At 46.0% G+C, this 18,387-nt stretch overlaps 1 protein-coding gene across 3 annotated transcripts in view; it reads left to right on the top strand.

The window, feature by feature from the left end:
* The window catches only part of LOC143279534 (3'-5' exoribonuclease HELZ2-like), a 65,764-nt gene that overhangs the window by 41,738 nt on the left and 5,639 nt on the right, over positions 1-18,387 (top strand). For all 3 annotated transcript variants that reach the window (XM_076583612.1, XM_076583604.1, XM_076583617.1), the window contains 13 exons: positions 647-957; positions 1,451-3,778; positions 4,196-4,460; positions 4,715-5,103; positions 5,813-6,001; positions 6,463-7,292; positions 7,845-7,930; positions 9,430-9,696; positions 10,345-10,625; positions 11,916-12,041; positions 12,665-12,877; positions 13,409-13,600; positions 14,557-14,710. In XM_076583612.1, the coding sequence (XP_076439727.1) occupies positions 647-957; positions 1,451-3,778; positions 4,196-4,460; positions 4,715-5,103; positions 5,813-6,001; positions 6,463-7,292; positions 7,845-7,930; positions 9,430-9,696; positions 10,345-10,625; positions 11,916-12,041; positions 12,665-12,877; positions 13,409-13,600; positions 14,557-14,710 (5,631 nt within the window). The remainder of the gene's footprint in view (positions 1-646; positions 958-1,450; positions 3,779-4,195; positions 4,461-4,714; positions 5,104-5,812; positions 6,002-6,462; positions 7,293-7,844; positions 7,931-9,429; positions 9,697-10,344; positions 10,626-11,915; positions 12,042-12,664; positions 12,878-13,408; positions 13,601-14,556; positions 14,711-18,387) is intronic.

Raw genomic sequence — 18,387 nt, 5'->3', positions numbered from 1 at the left:
GAATTTCATTGCTCGAAATCCTATTGACTCTGTTTTATTGTCTTGTACTACTAGGTGATTTTTTTTATATTATTATTATTCTCTTTTAAAAACATTTACATATTACTGTTTCAGTTGTTTAAAACATGTTACGCATTTTTGAAAAAGAATATATATATAAAAATATATATATATCTAAAAGACAAGAACACATTCGCACATACACAGATGAGGGAGAAAAATGAAAACAACAACGCTGTCCTAGACGCTAACAAAGAAACACACATCTGTTCATACATGTATACAGCAACAAAAGATAAGAGGACAGGCAGTGTCAGCTGAACTAACAAAGGTAAAAAAACAAAAAAAAACAAGACAGACAGGTACTATGTGAAGATTATTGTCAGGTGTTCCTTACCCTTCAAAGACAGGTATTACTCAGGTGAAGTTTATTGTCCTTTGTCCCCAACCCTTCATGTACTGCGGTTGGCATTGCAGGCAAGAAGTTCCAGGTTAGAAAAAAAACCCAAAAAGACAGACTGGTATAAAGTGAAGTTTATTGTCAGGTGTTCCCAACCCTTCAAAGACAAAACAGACAGGTACTACTCAGGTGAATTTTATTGTCAGGTGTTCCCAACCTTTCACTGTACTGCCGTTGGCATTGCAGGCAAGGAGTTCCGGGCGCTGTTCATCACCACAGTGCGCACCAGGCACCTGCTGCACAGCAAGCATGTGGCCAAAGCCCTCATTGAGGCCGAGACCGTCGGGGGAGTGACGGACTTTGCCTTCCTGTCAGACCGCAAGCTGCTCAACACAGCCCTGACCCGCACCAAGTCCTTGGTGGCGGTGGTGGGAGATCCTCTGGCCCTCTGTGCCATCGGGGAGTGCATCCAGATCTGGCGCACCTTCCTCAAGCACTGCAACAACATGCGCAGCATTCGCCCATCGCACATGAGCTACGACAACATTAAGAGCCAGGTGACTAGCATTTTGTTTTGTTTTTTCAGAAGAGAAAGGGCAGAGTAAGGAATATGTTGTTGTTTTTTTAAGACAAAAAATATTCCAAATGCATGAATGAGAAGGACTCGGGAATTGCTGCATCAAACACGTTCTTTTTAGAGGTAGAGATATTTTAATGTTGATGAGATCACATGTGTATCTTGACATATTTGACGAAATAATTGTAATGTATATGTGTTGGATCAAGCATTGACACATTGGATTATTTATGATTGATAAGAGTAGTTACAGACGAATGGCAAGTTTCTACTCAAGGCAGTGGTACACTTCACCCTGAGATTTCAAGTTCAGAAGATGTAGAGTTTTTACTTTCAACAAGTATTATGAGATTGCTGATCAAGCAAGAGGTGAAGTGTGCTTACTGTATGATTTATGTGTTGAATTCTTTGTTGTTGCCATGTGTTGACCAGACCCCTCATGTGCTGACTGCCTACCTGTGTGTGTGTGGCAGGTGGTGGAGCTACAGTTGTCTCCCATCGGCCAAAGGCTGAAGGAAGTGACAGAGCTGTGTAGCGGCACCAGTTCTCCACGCTCCACTGACTCCAGCCCTCCGCCTATGTCAGACAAGTATTCCATGCACCGCAACAGGGACAGTGTGCCTCAGGGAGAGGTGTATGTGGATGAGGAGGAGCCCACATTCAGTGTTAGTAACGGACCCACTTTGGGGGCAGGTGATGGACACAGCATTGGGGCAGGTGACAGGCCCAGCTTCAGTGCATTTGAAGGACACGGCTTTGGTGCTGGTGATGCTGCTTCCTTGCCAGCATCTTTCTCTGCCCCTCCTCCATCTTTGTCTGCCCCTCCGCCATCTTTCTCTGCCCCTCCGCCATCTTTGTCTGCCCCTCCGCCATCTTTCTCTGCCCCTCCGCCATCTCTTTCCGTCCCTCCCCCAGCTTTCACTGGACTTCCATCAGCTTTCACTGCGCCTCCTCCTGTCCGGGCCCCTGCCCTGGGCACAGTTGCAGGCCCCACCCCGCTGGCACCACTGAAGCGAGTTCCCTTAAAGCCTCTGGGCAAGCTGAAGCTCACTAAACCTGTCATTGAGGAATTCAAAGCTGCCGACTTCCCCATCAGAGCAGATGAGATTCTGCTGCAGCTGGCAAGGGAGATGATTGCCGAGGATGTGTTGCTGCCCCTGAAAGTGGAGTGCATCAGGGTGGTGGAGGAGGAGGGGCAGGCACTGGTGACCTATGACCCAGAGCTGGCCAATGAGGTCAAGAGAAGGAAGCTACTACAGGCAGCCACTGCAGGCAAAGAGTTTGAGAGTGATGCTGAGATCTATGTTGATGAGGACAAAGACACCAAAACAGTCACCAAGTTCTATAACTACACAGAACAAACTCTGCAGGCTGTTTTGCATAATGAACCTGATCATTACAAGCGATGCATCATCCACATGAAAGAAGACAGTTGTGTCGCAGAAGTGATCAGCCAGTCAGATTCTGTGCAGGAGATTGAGGTTAATGGATTACTGCATCGTGGACGAGCTTTCGATAAAGACGAAGTTGTGGTGGAGGTTTTGCCAACAGCAGTGGACATGACCCAGGGAAAACCGTCTGTACAAGGTCGAGTCGTTGGGATTTTGCAGAGAGCCGTGGACCATCAGTATCGTACCTTTGTGTGTTCTGCTGACAGTACGAACACAAGCTTGCTTATCCCTGTGACACCAGGAACCCCATGTATATACAACGTCACTCTTCAGAAACACTTCCTTCAGGTGAAGACTGGTTGTGTTTGTGTTTACCGCCTGAGTGCCGATAAGACCCTGAGTTTTAGCCACTATGAGAAAGTGGAAGCAGGCTCTGCTGATAATAAACTGTTTGTAGTCAGATACCTCAAGTGGCTGCCAGGTTTCTATCATCCTTTAGGGGTAGTGGTGGGTATCGTTCCAGTGGGCAGTACCTTGACCTCTGCACAGAAAATTGTAGATATTGAACATAATGTACCAGTGGGGTTCAATGAGCAGGTGGTGAATGAAGTGAAATCCACCTTCATCAGCAACACTCTGCCAGCCGAGTCGCCCAACACTCGCATGGACCTCACACAGGCCTGGTCCTTCACCATCGACTCTGCTCAGGCCACAGACCTTCAGGTTGCCTTCAGCATCGACCAGGTCTCTGAATTGTCATACCAGGTGTGTGTGCATATCACTGACGTGACTGGCTTTGTCAAGTCAGGGTCTGCTATGGACAAGGAAGCTGCGCAGCGAGGGGCCTCCCTGCTGCCAGTGGGGCGTGACCAGGTCCCCATGCTGCCCCCCAGACTGAGCAGCGAGCTATGCAGCCTGGTGCCTGGCCAGGACCGCCGGGCCCTGTCTGTCTTCATGACCGTGGCTGGCAACGGGGACGAGTGGCATGTCGTGCAGACCTCTGTCCGCCCCTCCATCATCAACTCCAAACATCGCTTCTCCTTCCAGGAGGTGGACAGAATCCTGGATGACTTTGAGGGAGCAGAGAACGACTACCTCAACAGCTGCATTCTAGTGCTCTTCCAGATCGCCATGATGCAGAAGAAGCTGCGCAGAGGTAATGCCCACCTGGACCCAGAACTGGGCCCTATGGAGATGACAGCCCCCAGAGGTCACCAGATAGTTCAGGAGGTCCTGATCATGGCCAACCACCAGGTGGCAGGGCAGCTGCTGAAGGCGTTCCCTCAGTGCACCCCCCTGCTGCAGCAGCGCCAGCCCAACAGACAGAAGCTGGAGGTGTGGAGGTCCCAGTATGCTGCTGATGCCATCAACTCCGTCACACTCACCAAGCCCTTCCTTGAGGGATCCCAGGTTCGTATGGCTGTGCACTGTGAGGCAGAGAAACTCTTGTTTGATTGGTGTTCCATCTTCATTCTGTTTGTGTGTTCATTTTCATTCTGTTTGTTATGTGTTCATCTTTATTCACAAAATGTTTTTTTCTGAAATTCATTTTGTCTTGTTTTTATCATCAGTCTGACCATTCCCCTGTGTAGATGCCAGGAGCTCTTTAAGTATTTTCAGTTTAGATAGTATCTTCAGCTTTTGGAGAAGGAAAAAAAAAAAGCACAGAATTTTCATCGTATGGATCCCAGTCTGCTCAGAGCCTGGTAGGAGTTCTGGAGAAAATGTAAAAGTTGTTACTTTTGTTTGTTTTGTTTCATTGGTATGGATCCATTAAGCAGTGACTGGAGGGTTTCTCACCTCAGGTACTGCTCTTTTGTTGTGCAGGTGTGCTCTTGCCGCATGGTGTGCATGTGCGTGTTTGGCTACATGCGTCACCATGAGGTGGAGCCTCGGAGCCACTTCAACATCGTGAGCAGTGTGTGGCAGGAGATGATAGCAGCAGCGCCCCAGGGCTTGACCCACCTGATCCAGAAGGGCGTGGTGTCACCGCTGGGCCACCCCCAGACCCTAGTGGCCAGGCAGGCTCTGAACCGCCTCCTCCCCCAGCAACGCTGGGTGTGCTCCGGCGATGTGGATCCCCTCGATCAAGGTAAGGTGCCGGGGGGGGAGGGCAGCTGCTTGTGGTCTGATTGGTGGGGAGGGCAGGGGAGGAGGTGTGAGGGGAAAGAATTCCATGTTTTGTTACCATTTTAGTAGATCAAGGGTATAAACATGAATCAGATTATTGTAGATTTAAAACATATTTATTATTTTTACTGTTGACCTTGAAAAATATACTTAAAAACACAAGTAATTATTGGTACAGCCTTGATATACATGCATTTGTTGTTCCCTGTCATCCAGGCCACTACAGTCACAACCTGCCATGCCTGACGGACATGACGAGCCCTCTGCGAAGCTACGTGAGCATCGTGGTGCTGCGGTTAGTGTGGGCCATGGTGGGTGACCAGCCCTGTCCATACACCCAGCAGGACATCACCCAGCTCATGGCCACTGCTAACCGCACCCAGCACAGGGTCGACAGCTTCACGACAGCTGACATGAGAGTGCAGCTGGCCGCTGCTCTGCAGTCCCACCCCCTGACCCTGTTCCCTGTGGTGGAGAAGGTGGAGGAGGAGGGGATGCGCCTGTGCTTCCCTCACCTCCCCTGCCTTCAGGAGCAGGACTGCATTGTCAGTTTCACAGCCTTCGGTCCCTCCGTTCCACCCTCCCTGTCTGCTGACGCTGATCAGGTAAGCTGGGTACTCAGCAGTTTTAGTTGGCCTTGGAATGCTGAAGAAGAGTAAGACAGTTTTAGTTTCAAGAAGGTGTCAAAGCATGCAGACTGATCTAGCTACTCTACACCACATCTGCTGTAAAAAAATAATAAATAAATAAAAAAAGCAGATGCCTGATCTTCACATACATAAACCCAGCGTGCTGATCAGGCCTTAAGAGCCTACTGTAGTTTTGTGTAAAACATTAACAGAAATGAGGAGGGGGGGGGGACCCTCACACTTGCATTATTATATTTTAGGTTGTGTTGGCCCTTGTGATATTTTATAAAACGATAAACAATAGTTTTTACTTTGAGACCCTTTCTGGGTATGGTCCTGCACTGTTGGCCATTGCTTCCAAATGGACTGCACAGTGGAGCCTTAGATTTTTTGTTTTGTGTTACAGTGTTTCACTTTTTTGTAAATTCTCACAAGGGTGAACACATGATGAAATATGAAGTGTGAGTCTAGAAAGGATGAACACAAACTAAGTACCATCAAGAATGATCACAGCCTCAGCTACGCAGCATTGTGTCCTCAGAAAACTTGGGGTGCAGTACTGGTGTATTTCCCGTGCCCCACCCAAGAAAAGGAAAAAGTGAATTCATTGATATCTTTTACACATGAAGGTTTGCTCCATTGACCCATAAATGATCACATATAACAGCAGGTGTGCTTTGTACAGGTGAAGCTGACAGTGCAGGAGAGAATCTACAACACAGAGGGAGCCAAGAGTGGGGGGTCGCTGACCGGCGTTGAACTGTGTGCGGACCGATTTGTCAGCTTCATACCCCCCTTCCAGTGGCAAAAACTGCTGGCTGCTGTGCGTGAGGATGACGAGCAGAAGCAGGTGGCCACTGTTATGGAGGTGCAGGTAAGTGAAGCACAAACACACACACCTTGTCGGTTTGTGTCTCATATTCTTTTTTCAGTTTTTTCCTCTGGTTCATATGGGTCAGGGATTTGTGTGTGTTTTGCATCTGACTGATGTGTATATATACTGTTATTGTAAAGCAGTTTGAGATGTTAAAGAGCACTATATGAATATACTTATTATTATTATTATTATTATTATTGTCTATTTCAGCTTTATGTTATTCTGGTCTACCTCTGTATGTGTCTGTCTGTCCATCGTGATATACTTCCAGCCTAAGTCCTCACAAGTAATATTCCTGATTGTATTCACAAATAAAGTGCTCTGATTGAAAGCATAGAGGTCAAGATTAGAGGGAGGGTCACTTCATTATTTGAAATTTATTGGAATCAAATGACAATTGTTCTTGATTTTTTTGAAAATTTGAAATTTAAACCAAATCATTTTCAATTACTTTTCAGGGTCATGTGCGTGAAGCCTCGACGGATGGCCGTTACGTGTTGGATGTGAGTTCCGAGGCCAGCAGTGGGCGCCCTCTGCACCAGTTCACGGAGTTCTCCCTGGCAGTGCACACCAGCATGATGGTGCAGGCCCAGGTGTCTGCAGGCGTGACGCGGGGCGTGCTGGCCCCCCAGCTACAGCTGGTCAGCCTGACCCCCACCCTGGACGTCTGTGTGGAGCACCACAGAGACCCCTCGTCCTGCTTCACCGCACCTGGGTCAGGTGCCAGCATCCCGAACACCTGCAGAGATGAAGCTCATTACCAGCAGCTGTGGATGCCTGTCCTGGCTCTGGAGGCTGCAGAGACGGCAGTGTGCAGTGGAGAATCTGCTGTCGTGCACAACATCACCATCCAGTGGAGCAACGAGTTCATGGGCTTTGCAGGCACTGAGGCTGGGGTGCTGGGACAGTTCTCTCTGAGCCAGGCCTTCTGTAAGGAGAGACACCTCTTCTCCAGAAGTCAGGCCCATGAGGAGCTTCAGCCGTTCGGTCTGGCAGAGTCGATACCAGCACCTATGGACTTACTGTGTGTGCGTTACAAAGGGGTGGAGATGGGTGGAGAGGGGAAGGTGGACAGCGCGGTGACAGCCGTGATGAAGGTGGGGGCTGCAGGGAGCTGGGTGGGACACTGTGTAGTGGTGGGGGTCAAGCCAGACCCCAAGGGGAATGTCACCGTTCGTCTTCGTCTCCTCAACTCCTCTGCCAAGGTGCCACCCTCCCTGCTGGATCCCTCCACAGCAGCTCAGCTGGCATGCACTGTGGAAGTGATCCCCAAACCCGCTCTCTTCAGGTTGGTTCCAGAACATGGATTTCTCTCTGTTTTTCATTGTACCTTTATGTGGGTTGACGGGTAGCACTAACCAGCTGGTTTCAACTTGTGTGCTGTTTCTCTAATTCATGATAGCATGTGTTACTGTAATGTAGGACTTGTGATGTTTTTATTTATCCAGTAAATTGAATCCTGTGCACAATTTTCCATTGTAAGCCATGAATTAGTGGTTGGTTTCTTATAAGTGGTATATTACTTATTTTGTATGTCTAATCATATTGAATGATTTGACAAATTGGAATGGAGGTGGCAAGAAAAAAAAGGTTTTGCGTGCAGTCAGTCTCAAGTTCTGTGTGTAACTGTGTTCTCTGTTTATAGGTTTGCTAGTCTTCATTGATTTGTTTTGTCTTGAGGAGGGTCTTTCATTCTGTAATTTTAAGGGTGTTCACAGAAGTGGTAATAGTCTTAGGGAGGGGGATATTATGGATCATCATGACTGCTTTCTGATATACTGATTATCAGTTTAAGCTTTAAACTGTGTATTGACATTTCTGTATAATATGTGACGCACAGGCAAATGGAGTACAGTGTGGCGTGCCTGACCAGTGCTTCCCGTCTGGCCAGAGACATTGCTGTTGGCCGCATGCCAGTCAACAACAGTAAGTTGATACATTGCATGGTCTTAGCTGTATAACTATTTCAGTGTGTTGGTTCTTCGATTTTTCTTTTGGATGCAATTTGAAAGTCATGAAATTCCTCTATTCTTCAGTAGAGTGCTGTGGCCACATGCATGGTGCTTCCAAAATGTTTCCCACCCACCCCCCACCCTCACAATCCCCCTTGCAAGAAGATTCTTTTGGGGGTGGGGGTGGGTTGCTTACAAAAGTAAAAGAAATTTGGCAAGGGCAGCCCCCTGACTGCAGAGCTCTGACTAATGAGATCAGGGTGGCACAAAATAGTAATTGTATGTCCTGTGCAATGATATTTGTTTACTTTTGGATCTTGTATAGCTGGGGAAACTGCTTTGTAAATTTGTGATCAGTAATTTTTATTATGGCTAATTATTGATAATTTGCTTAAACTAACCAGTTGCCTACCTTGGGACATGAGACTTATGTCCCTTTTGTTGCTCTGCTGTACGCCTTTAAAACATATATCTCGCATCCAATTTTCATTGGCAAATCACAGTTGATGATTAAAGGGAAACTACCTCCTGTGTTTGTCCATGTTTTCTAGAATATTTGAAGATTGTCTTCTTACATCCCTTGGCCTTGTACGGTCTGCACTGTATGACTCAGGCATTAGTAAATTCTGAAATCACTTGCAGACATGGTTGTTCAAAATAGTGTCTAGCTAAGACAGATCTCAGCTTATTTTTGAACATTTACAGACCTAGAATTGGCTCAGCATGGCTCAGCAAACACTCAGAAAGATATGGACAGTGGGGAAGAAAGTCTGTATAGTGGTGAGGGTGATAATTCAGGTGCATGTCTGGTTAATGATGATAACAGCCTGTCAAAACCCACTCCATGACACAAAAGTGAAAGTAACAGTGATGTAAAGTTTTGTGCCATTGACTGATCAGTCTGCGTCTGTAGCAGGCCATGAGTACAATGACAGTGAACATGAACTATTTGGCAGCACAAGCACTGTCACTCTACATGTGTGGCTGGAATGGGAAGGGGGATGAGGAGAGTGGTGGTCAGTCAAGCTTGCCTCCAGCAGAGGAGGGAGAGGAGGGCAGTATCTGTTGGCTGGATGCCAACACACAGCTGGCTGCCCCACAGGCACCCTCCAGAAACGAAATTGATTGGAAATACTGGAATTATTTGTGATGCAGAGAATTTTTAACCACTTGATTTCATTAAAATTCTTTTAAAAAGAACAGTAGCCTGTTATGGAATACAATTATGATAAAAACTATCATCTGCTTCAAGTAGAGTGTATGTGCAAGCATCATGCAAAATTTCAAGCAGATATGTTTGTGTTTGAGGAAGTAGTGCACTTTTTTTTCTTTTTCTTTTTTTTTCTTAGATGGAAACCTCAAGTTTTTTCTCAGCACGCAGGAATGACAAAATTGTTAAAATGTTCGGCAGGCAAGGGGGCGATAATATTTACTTTGAAAGGACCTCACCAACGTCTGATACTGTCTTCACAGTTGACCAGTCAGATGTAGCTCACCTGCTGAGCAAGGCAAACGGCCACTTGAGTGGGGAGCAGAAGGAAGCGGTACAGATGGCGCTGAAGCAGCCATTCACGGTGATCCAGGGCCCCCCAGGCTGCGGCAAATCAAGGACAGCGGTTCAACTGGCGTGCCTGTTTGTCCAGCGCAATCGTATGACCCCCCACCCTGTCAGCACTGAGGCAGCCCATGGTCAGGTGTTGATGTGTGCCAGCTCTGACGCTGTTCTGGACGGTCTGGCAGGTAGGAAGGGCTGTTTGCTATCTGTTTGGGTCTTTTTCTGAAATCTAAAGGAAAAAAAAAAGGGGGGGGGTTATTTTTTGTTTGTCGTTGGGTCAAGTGTTGCTTTGTGTTTGCTCATGAATGTGAGGGCATTTCAACCACTGATGTGTTTGTGTGTGTACATGTTTTTAATGAATTCTGTTTGTCTAAAAAGTTAAAACAGGCACCATTTCTATTTCAAATGATAATGACTGAGAAGATTGTTGGGCTTGTGACTCATAGGATTGAAATACGCCCATGTTTCTGCCCGCCCCCACCCCTTCACACCCACCCCACCCCCTTTTCTTGTAGGGGTGTGTGAAAGTTGTAGAATTGATTTTTTTTTAAGTGAAAATAAAGAACTTCATAATCTAATGAATATTGACATAATTTGTTTTTTTTCTCTTTAATGGGTGTGATCAGGAGTAGTTCAGAGAAATGTTGTGCTTGTGATTTAATTAAAGTGTCAATGAAATTGTTGTGCTTGTGATTTAAAGTATCACCATCGAAGGTGGGGGGGTGGGCGTTATGTGTGCATTTAATTAGAGATATATGTATGATACATATAAGATTATAGATAAGTTAATCATCAGTGTGATAAAGCTCAGTCATAACGTCACATTTCGCCAGCCCACCTGCAACTCCTGGGCAAAGCGTGCCCCCGGGTGGTGCGGGTATACGACAGGTGGGTGGAGGAGCGGCACTACCCCGTGCCAGGGGGGACCACTCCGCCCATGGCGCTGACGGTGGACAGTCAGAGCACTGACGTGGAACAGCAGGCCTTGGGTCTCCATCACCTCATCCGTCACCCCTCCTCCAGGTTCCACCAGAACCTGCAGAAATACGACACGCTCTTCAGCCAGTTTGACACCTTGGTCAGCATGTACCCTGACAGCTTTGCTGATGAGCAGGTATGTCTTCGCTGATAATGTCACAGGTTGGATGTATGAGGGTATAGCCACCTGACAGCTTTGTTGACGAGCAGGTATGTCTTCGCTGATAACGTCACAGGTTGGATGTATGAGGGTATGCCACCTGACAGCTTTGTTGACCAGCAGGTATGTCTTCGCTGATAATGTCACAGGTTGGATGTATGAGGGTATGCCACCTGACAGCTTTGTTGACGAGCAGGTATGTCTTCGCTGATAATGTCACAGGTTGGATGTATGAGGGTATAGCCACCTGACAGCTTTGTTGACGAGTAGGTATGTCTTCGCTGATAATGTCACAGGTTGGATGTATGAGGGTATAGCCACCTGACAGCTTTGTTGACGAGTAGGTATGTCTTCGCTGATAATGTCACAGGTTGGATGTATGAGGGTATAGCCACCTGACAGCTTTGTCGACAAGCAGGTATGTCTTCGCTGATAATGTCACAGGTTGGATGTATGAGGGTATGCCACCTGACAGCTTTGTTGACGAGTAGGTATGTCTTCGCTGATAACGTCACAGGTTGGATGTATGAGGGTATAGCCACCTGACAGCTTTGTCGACGAGCAGGTATGTCTTCGCTGATAATGTCACAGGTTGGGTGTATGAGGGTATAGCCACCTGACAGCTTTGTCGACGAGTAGGTATGTCTTCGCTGATAACGTCACAGGTTGGATGTATGAGGGTATGCCACCTGACAGCTTTGTTGACGAGTAGGTATGTCTTCGCTGATAATGTCACAGGTTGGATGTATGAGGGTATAGCCACCTGACAGCTTTGTTGACGAGCACCAGCAGAGAAGGACAAATTGGAAGATAAAAAACGGCTTATTCTGTGAAGTAGATACAAAGCTTTCATACGCAGGAAAAATTGAGCCACATCAAAAGTGACTGTGTGATGCCGGTACATGACTATCATTATATATACCAGGAAAGTAAAAAAACAAATTTAGTGATTTAGTTAAGATTACAAGCGATTAGACATGATTCTGTCCTGTGATTCCGATGAAAGGCTATCCTACACTAAAATAAGAAAAATTATTTGGGTCAGGTTTGTTTTGGTTAGGATAGACCTATTCATTTCACTGTGATGCAGAGACAGGATTATTAGAAACTTTACAAATAATTTTAAAGTGATTCAGTTTAAATTAGAAGTGATTAGAAATGACTTCACTTTTATTGTTGGATGCAGATTGAAGACCATTATAAACTAGAATAAGAAAAAATTATCACAATTAGAAATGACGTGGTTCATTTCTCTGTGTGGTGCAGATACAAGCCTATGATACGCTGGTGAGGGAGGCAGAAGTGGAAGAGCTGCAACAAGCAGAAATCATCCTGGCAACCTGTTCTGCTGTTGCCAGCTCACGCATGGCCAAAGGGACCAACATTAAACAGGTGGGTGTTTATATGTGAAAGGATGCAAGTGCGTCTTGATTTTCCAGAAAATTTTTTAAAAATCTGTGTTTGTTGCAGTGTTAACGCTTTTGTGGTTTGGGTGGTTTTTAATCCCACCCTCCACCCCCCAAATTCATTTTGTTTACTGCATGAAGCATTGTTCTGTTTGACAGCATTGGCATATTCAATATCAGTTTGGCCATTTTCATCCCTTGTTTGGGTAGCAAGAGAGTGGAGAAGCTTTCAGTGTCAGAGAGTTTGTGTGTGTCATTGTGCTTTTGATCTAGTGTTTGTGTGAGTATGACTTTATTTCTTCAGTTCATGCATGCATTTGCACCAGTGCTGGGTTACTGCTTTCTTTTTGAATGAATACATACCAATAAATAAATGAATGTTCAATATGCAGAGGCACTCATATAGTCTTCTTTATGTGTGTGTGTGGCGTTGCAGTAATGGCAACTCAGTGCAGACTGGCTCATTTTTAAATGTGCCTATTGTCTGTTGTCTTTGTGGTGTGAGTAACAAGCCTTAGAATACACAAGTAACTTCCGGTGGGATTAATAAAGATGCATTGTGTTCTCTCATCACATTGCACTGACATTGCAAACTTTCCTGCCCGACAGATAATTGTGGACAGCTGCGAGTCATGCCTGGAAACAGAAAGCCTCCTGCCGGCCATCCTGATGCGGTCAGCCCAGCAGGTGGTGCTGGTAGGTGACCCCCAGCAGCTGATCCCTGCGGTGAGAAGTGACGCTGCCCGCTTCATGGGGCTGGGCCGATCACTGCTGCAGCGCTACTCGCACACCGCCGTCTCCCTCTCCAGGCAGTACCGTATGGTGAGTATGCAGTCACACAAACCTCGCTGTGATGAATATGTATGTGAATGCACACATGCACGCACTCACACATGCACACACGCACTGTCTCTCTCTCTCTTACACACACACACTCTCTCTCTCTCTCTCTCTCCCTCCCTCCCTCTCTCATACATACACACTCACACTCTCTCTCACACGCGCACACACATGCATGCATACACGCCCTCTCTCTCTCTCTTTTTCTCTACTGGTGTAGATTAGCAAGGACAGATTGGAAGAATGGGCCATGCCTAAAATCTTAATCCTTGAATAAAAAAACGTTTTGAGTTCTGAATTCTGAATTTTTTCTCTCCCCCTCTCTCTGGCTCTCTTTTTCATTCACTCTCTCACTCACACACACACACATACACACACAACACACACACAACACAACACAACACAACATAAAACACACACACACACACACACACACACAGTCACCCCCCCACCCCAACCCCCCACCCCTGACCAGTGAGCATTATGTTTGACTGCTGTTGTGTTGTGCTCCAGTTTCAGGGAATAACAGAGGTGACATCGAAGTGCTTCTACCAGAGTGGTCTGCGGCCGTCAGAGCTGGGTCCAGGCACTGCCGCCCAGCCCCTGGTGTTCTATCATGTGATGGGGCAGGAGGAGGTCCGCATGGCAGCATCAGGGACTGCTGTGGTGGAGTCCGTCTGCAATGCTGCAGAGGCTGAGTCTGTGGTGTGTACCTTGCCTTGTGTAGTACTGTTCAGTTATGTAGCAACGTACATGCATGCTTTGTTGCATAGCTGCTGCATGTGTAGACAGCTAACAGTTCTCTTTGAGCTTGAGTACTTTACTTGTTGATACAGCCAACAGCCAATGCTCCAGTTTATCTGCTATCATAGCCTACTACTGAGTTCATATAGGTTTATGTCCTGTCGTCTGTTTATCAATAACATATTGTGCCTCACTTCAGGGGAAACAGGGCTCTCATTGTGTTAGATGTAGTTCCTGTTCTGTGGTGCTTGAGGTTTCTTATATAGAGTTTTTTCTCTTTTTACTGTCACTTAACCAAGACTTCTCTCTCTCTTTTTCTCTCTCTCGCTCCCTTTTTCCCAACTATTTTGTGTCACAGTGTGGAGAAAGGATAAGTTTTTCATTGATCATCATCAAGACTTCGTGAATGAGAAATGGAGTTTATATGTTAACTGATATTTACCAAGTCCAGTGAAATGATGTTCCTGAGACAGTTTTTAAAGAAGAGTGACAGGTGCTAATTGGAACCAGGCCTGTTTGCCCCTGCATTTATTGTTGATAGTGTCTGTAACACATACATTATGAATACAGACATACGCTGACTGAAATACAGATTTATTGTTGTTGAACATTAAAATCATTTTGAGTGCTGAAGCCTGAGGTGATGGTTTAGTAAAAGGAAGCTTTATATTCCAAATCAGTCTCTCCGGGTCCAAAGTGAAAGTGAAGGGAAAAGTGCTGAGTTGTGTGAATGTTTACTTTGAATGGGTGTCCTTGTTGGAGTGTGGAAGCATGGTAGGACTTGGTGTTGTTCTGTGGAGCTGATGCACAAGTCGCCTTTTTGTCACCAAACGTGTCAACAGTTTCTCTTTTATGGAAAACAAAGTATTCTTGCAGGTTCAGACCATCCTTCAGTATCGTTGTATGTTGTGTTGCAGACGTGCATTGTGGAAGACCTGGTGAAGAAGGGAGTAGCGGCGTACCGAGTGGTGGTGCTGACGCAGTACAGTGCCCAGCAGCACCTGATCAGGAAGTACCTGACCCTCAGACACATCACCAGTGTGGCTGTTCACACCGTCCTCCAGGCCCAAGGTCAGTGGGGTGGCTTGACGCAGCTCTGTGTCCTCTTGTTTTTCCCTACTCACTGCTTGTTGCTTAAAAAACAAAGCACAGTTGACTATGAGAATCAGCTCAAGACTTTCTAAGCAAAAATTTAAATTTAATTACACATACTTAACCGTGACCCAACTAGTGCAGACTCCGGCAGGGGTCTGACATTCCTGTCCTGTGCAAACTATCCGCCCATGCGGAGCAGACGAAACTACGGCCGATAACCTCCCGGAAGTAGGTAATCTCCCCTTTGTCCCGCTGGTTATCGCCCTCTTTTTCCGGCAGCCATCATGACTCCTGTACCTGTGCTCTTCATACGGCTAAGTTTTTTCGTATTTTCTGTCTGTCTGTCGATTCTCTGGCGTTCTTGTTTGTGGTCAAATTATGTCTCCAACCAGGTCACATAATTATGTAGCTCGATTGGGGAATCGTGCTAAAATTAAAGCGCGATCGCAATCGATTCGCTGACACTCTGGGCCCTCTACTCCTGGCCCTCTAAACAACGCCAACCCGCCGCCTTCTCCACTTCCTCCGCTCCCTCCGGTCGACTCCAGACCTCCGCCACCTCCTCTGATGACTTCTAGAGGTTTGTGGTCACACACTCAGGTCAGTGTTACCTTTCATGTCATTTTTATCGATCCGCGAACTCACTCGACGCGATCCGCGTTTTCTCGGCCCTGCCAGTCGGCAGTGTACGAGTCGATCTCCTCTATCTCTTTACCATACCCACAGTTGCACCAATAGAATGGCCACAATCCCTTGGAAAAAAAAAAAAAAAGGCAGCTTGTCTTGGATCCGCACGTTAGACTGGGCCCTATGTGCGATGCGTCCGTGGTGGCGGCCGTGACATCGGATCACGCGACCCCCCACGCGGCTTGCCTCGACCGTCTCGGATCTAATAGCGACCGAGGCGTGTAGGGATGCCCTCCCCTGGTGTAGGGAGGAAGGTGGACCACTAGGGGACACGCTTGCCCATACGCGTGCACCCCCCCCCCCCCTTGTCCGGATCACCCGATCCAAGGGAGGCAACCCCTGCTTCGGCACCCTTGCCGGTGACTGCCGCAGTTATTTCCCTTGCACCGGCACTGCTCCTCGCCTTCAGTGCGAGTGTGTGCACGGTCCTACCAAGCTATGCGGTGATGACCCCATCTGCCACACCGCCGAGTGCTGCTGTTTCCCATCCACTAATGGTGTCTCAGCAAGCTACTCAACCAAACAATCAGCAACTCATCGCTAAACTTGCTGCAGCAATTACGCACCACTCTGCCTTCCGGTGCCGCGCCTTGTGCCCACAGAGCAGGTACGTGCACGCCCCATTGGAACTTAGGCAGTGTTGGATTCTTCTGCCCCATTGCCTAACTCTGCTGTTTCCCAGACTAATATTGGCACTTCCACGTTGGACTATAAGGCATTCTTGAAACCCCTGTTTTGAAATTTTGCTACATATTTGAACTATCTTTTAAGCCCTGTTTAAAAATTTTCACTATATATTTCAACTATCCTTTGCTGTTCATTGTCGTACATCATCATTGCACAGGTGCAAAAGATACTTCTTCAGTGTTTATCTTCCACAAGACCACATAACATTTCTGCAGATGAAAACATGCTGGCAGGGCTATGCACAAACACACACTGACCCACTCACACATGTACAGTTCCCATCAGTAAGCTGGCAGATGTTAGTCTTGGGAAGACCGGTCCCAATGCACCATGCCTGTACTATGTGCTCTTCATCTGACCTACAGTTATTAACTCTATGGAGATGTAGTTAAATAGTTCATGTAGTTTTGCTGTAACGGGCTATTTTGGTCATATTTGAAAAATTCAATACATTTTCGCACAGAGACAAAGACATACGAATTATATATCTCTAGAAAGTTTACTATCTCTTCTTTTAAGATTTTAAAATAGTTTTTTCATTACCTGCTGCTAAATATTTTTTAAATATTTTAAATTAGGTCACTAAATACTGAAAAACAGAAAAAAATTGAAAAATAGGTAAACTGTACTCACCAGGCATTTCATATCCATCAGCTAATTCACACAGAAGAATAAGATGAAATTTTCACACAGTAAAGTTCCCTGATTCTCATGAATCAGTTTGAAGTCATATGTTGCACAACAAACTCTTTAAAAAAAATAAATGAAAGATCACAACACTGGAAAAACACAAAACACAGAACACTACAAAACCATCACTTCAAAAAAAAAAAGGGGGGGGAAAACCCTATTTACACATTTTTGCTGCAGTTATATCATTACTTGCTGTATTCCTTGATTGTGTGAAACACTTCAAAGCATGGAACAGCACAGAGTGGCACTTTACACTGTTTGCACATGGTTGTGGTGGATTTTTTGGCGTTTTTCAATTGTTGGCGTGATGCTCCTTGTGCTTTCAGTTTTGCATAACACAGCTTGCACTCTCTCTGTGTTTTCCTGGTCTGCTTCTCCTTGGTGGGTGGAATGTTAGCAGGTCAATGACTGCCTGGCCTCAGTCTTCCCATATCTGGTCCTGTGTCTGGCAGATCTCCTCCTCATGCATGTAAAGTGTTTTGAATTTCTGTAACAGACAATGCTGTCATAAGAAAAAAAGAAGAAAAGCTTTTGCAATTATTGCAAAAAAAAAAGAAGAAAAAAACAAATGCAAAATAAACATCAATAATATAACACAGCATATACACATGCATAATAATTCAGGAGTGACAGTATAAATAACACACATGCACAGGTATGCCCACACATAATACACTGACACACCCATTGCACAGACACCCCCCCCCACACACACACACACCCCACACACACAATTTAATAAGTGCACACAGAAAATGATGATAATAATTTTCCTTTAATCTTTTCAAATTATTCTTAAAAAATTGTAAAAATCAACATTATTTACACAAGAAATAAGTTAGCAACAATATCAAATTGTAAACACACTCACCTCAACAGGAGTGGGCGTGTGTGGAAAGTCAGTGAGAGTCCAAGGATCCCAGTGAAAGGTGCAGCCAGTGGGAAGTCTGTCAGGTCTTTTACCCACTCATACATGTATTCTTGTTCCTCATCGTCAATATCTACGCTCATCAAGTCATCTTGTCTTGCAGTATAGCCGTCACTTGTGTCACTGTCGATTTCTGTCTCAGCGTCATAGGGGTCAGTCAGCAAAGTTTGTTGTCGCTTTCAGAATCATCATCTGGTACTAACTGAATGTCATCATCATCAGAAAAATCATCAGAGAATTCATTACCAGTGTCTAGGAGGTCACGTTCAGTGTCTGAAACCTTCTTGTGTGAAAAGTTCGACCACCTCACGCAGAGTGCATTTGCTGCGCCGCCATCTTTGTTGTGTAAGAGCCGACCTTGGGACCTGGTCAAAAAAGATCAAGAAAAATTCACTGTCAAAGGGAAAGAATTCAAATTTTCCAAGACTAGTCCCCCAAGAAGCCTGATTAGTTTCCCTTTAATTGAACACTGCTGAGTGTATGAAAAAAAAATTTGGAGATCCGTTATATCCCACGCTTTGGCACGTCATTCCGAGTGGGCAGAGCGCCAGAGCTGAAGCTCTGGCACATCTCCAATGGAGTGATGGCAACGCATCCGCCTGGGAAGTGAGAGAATCTAAGCACGCTGGTTCGAATCACGGCTCAGCCGCTGATATTT

This window comes from Babylonia areolata, chromosome 1 (assembly GCF_041734735.1).
Source record: "Babylonia areolata isolate BAREFJ2019XMU chromosome 1, ASM4173473v1, whole genome shotgun sequence".
In the NCBI taxonomy this organism is placed as follows: domain Eukaryota; kingdom Metazoa; phylum Mollusca; class Gastropoda; order Neogastropoda; family Buccinidae; genus Babylonia; species Babylonia areolata.
Note: the sequence above shows the minus strand (reverse complement) of the source record. Positions and strands in the feature narration are given on the sequence as shown.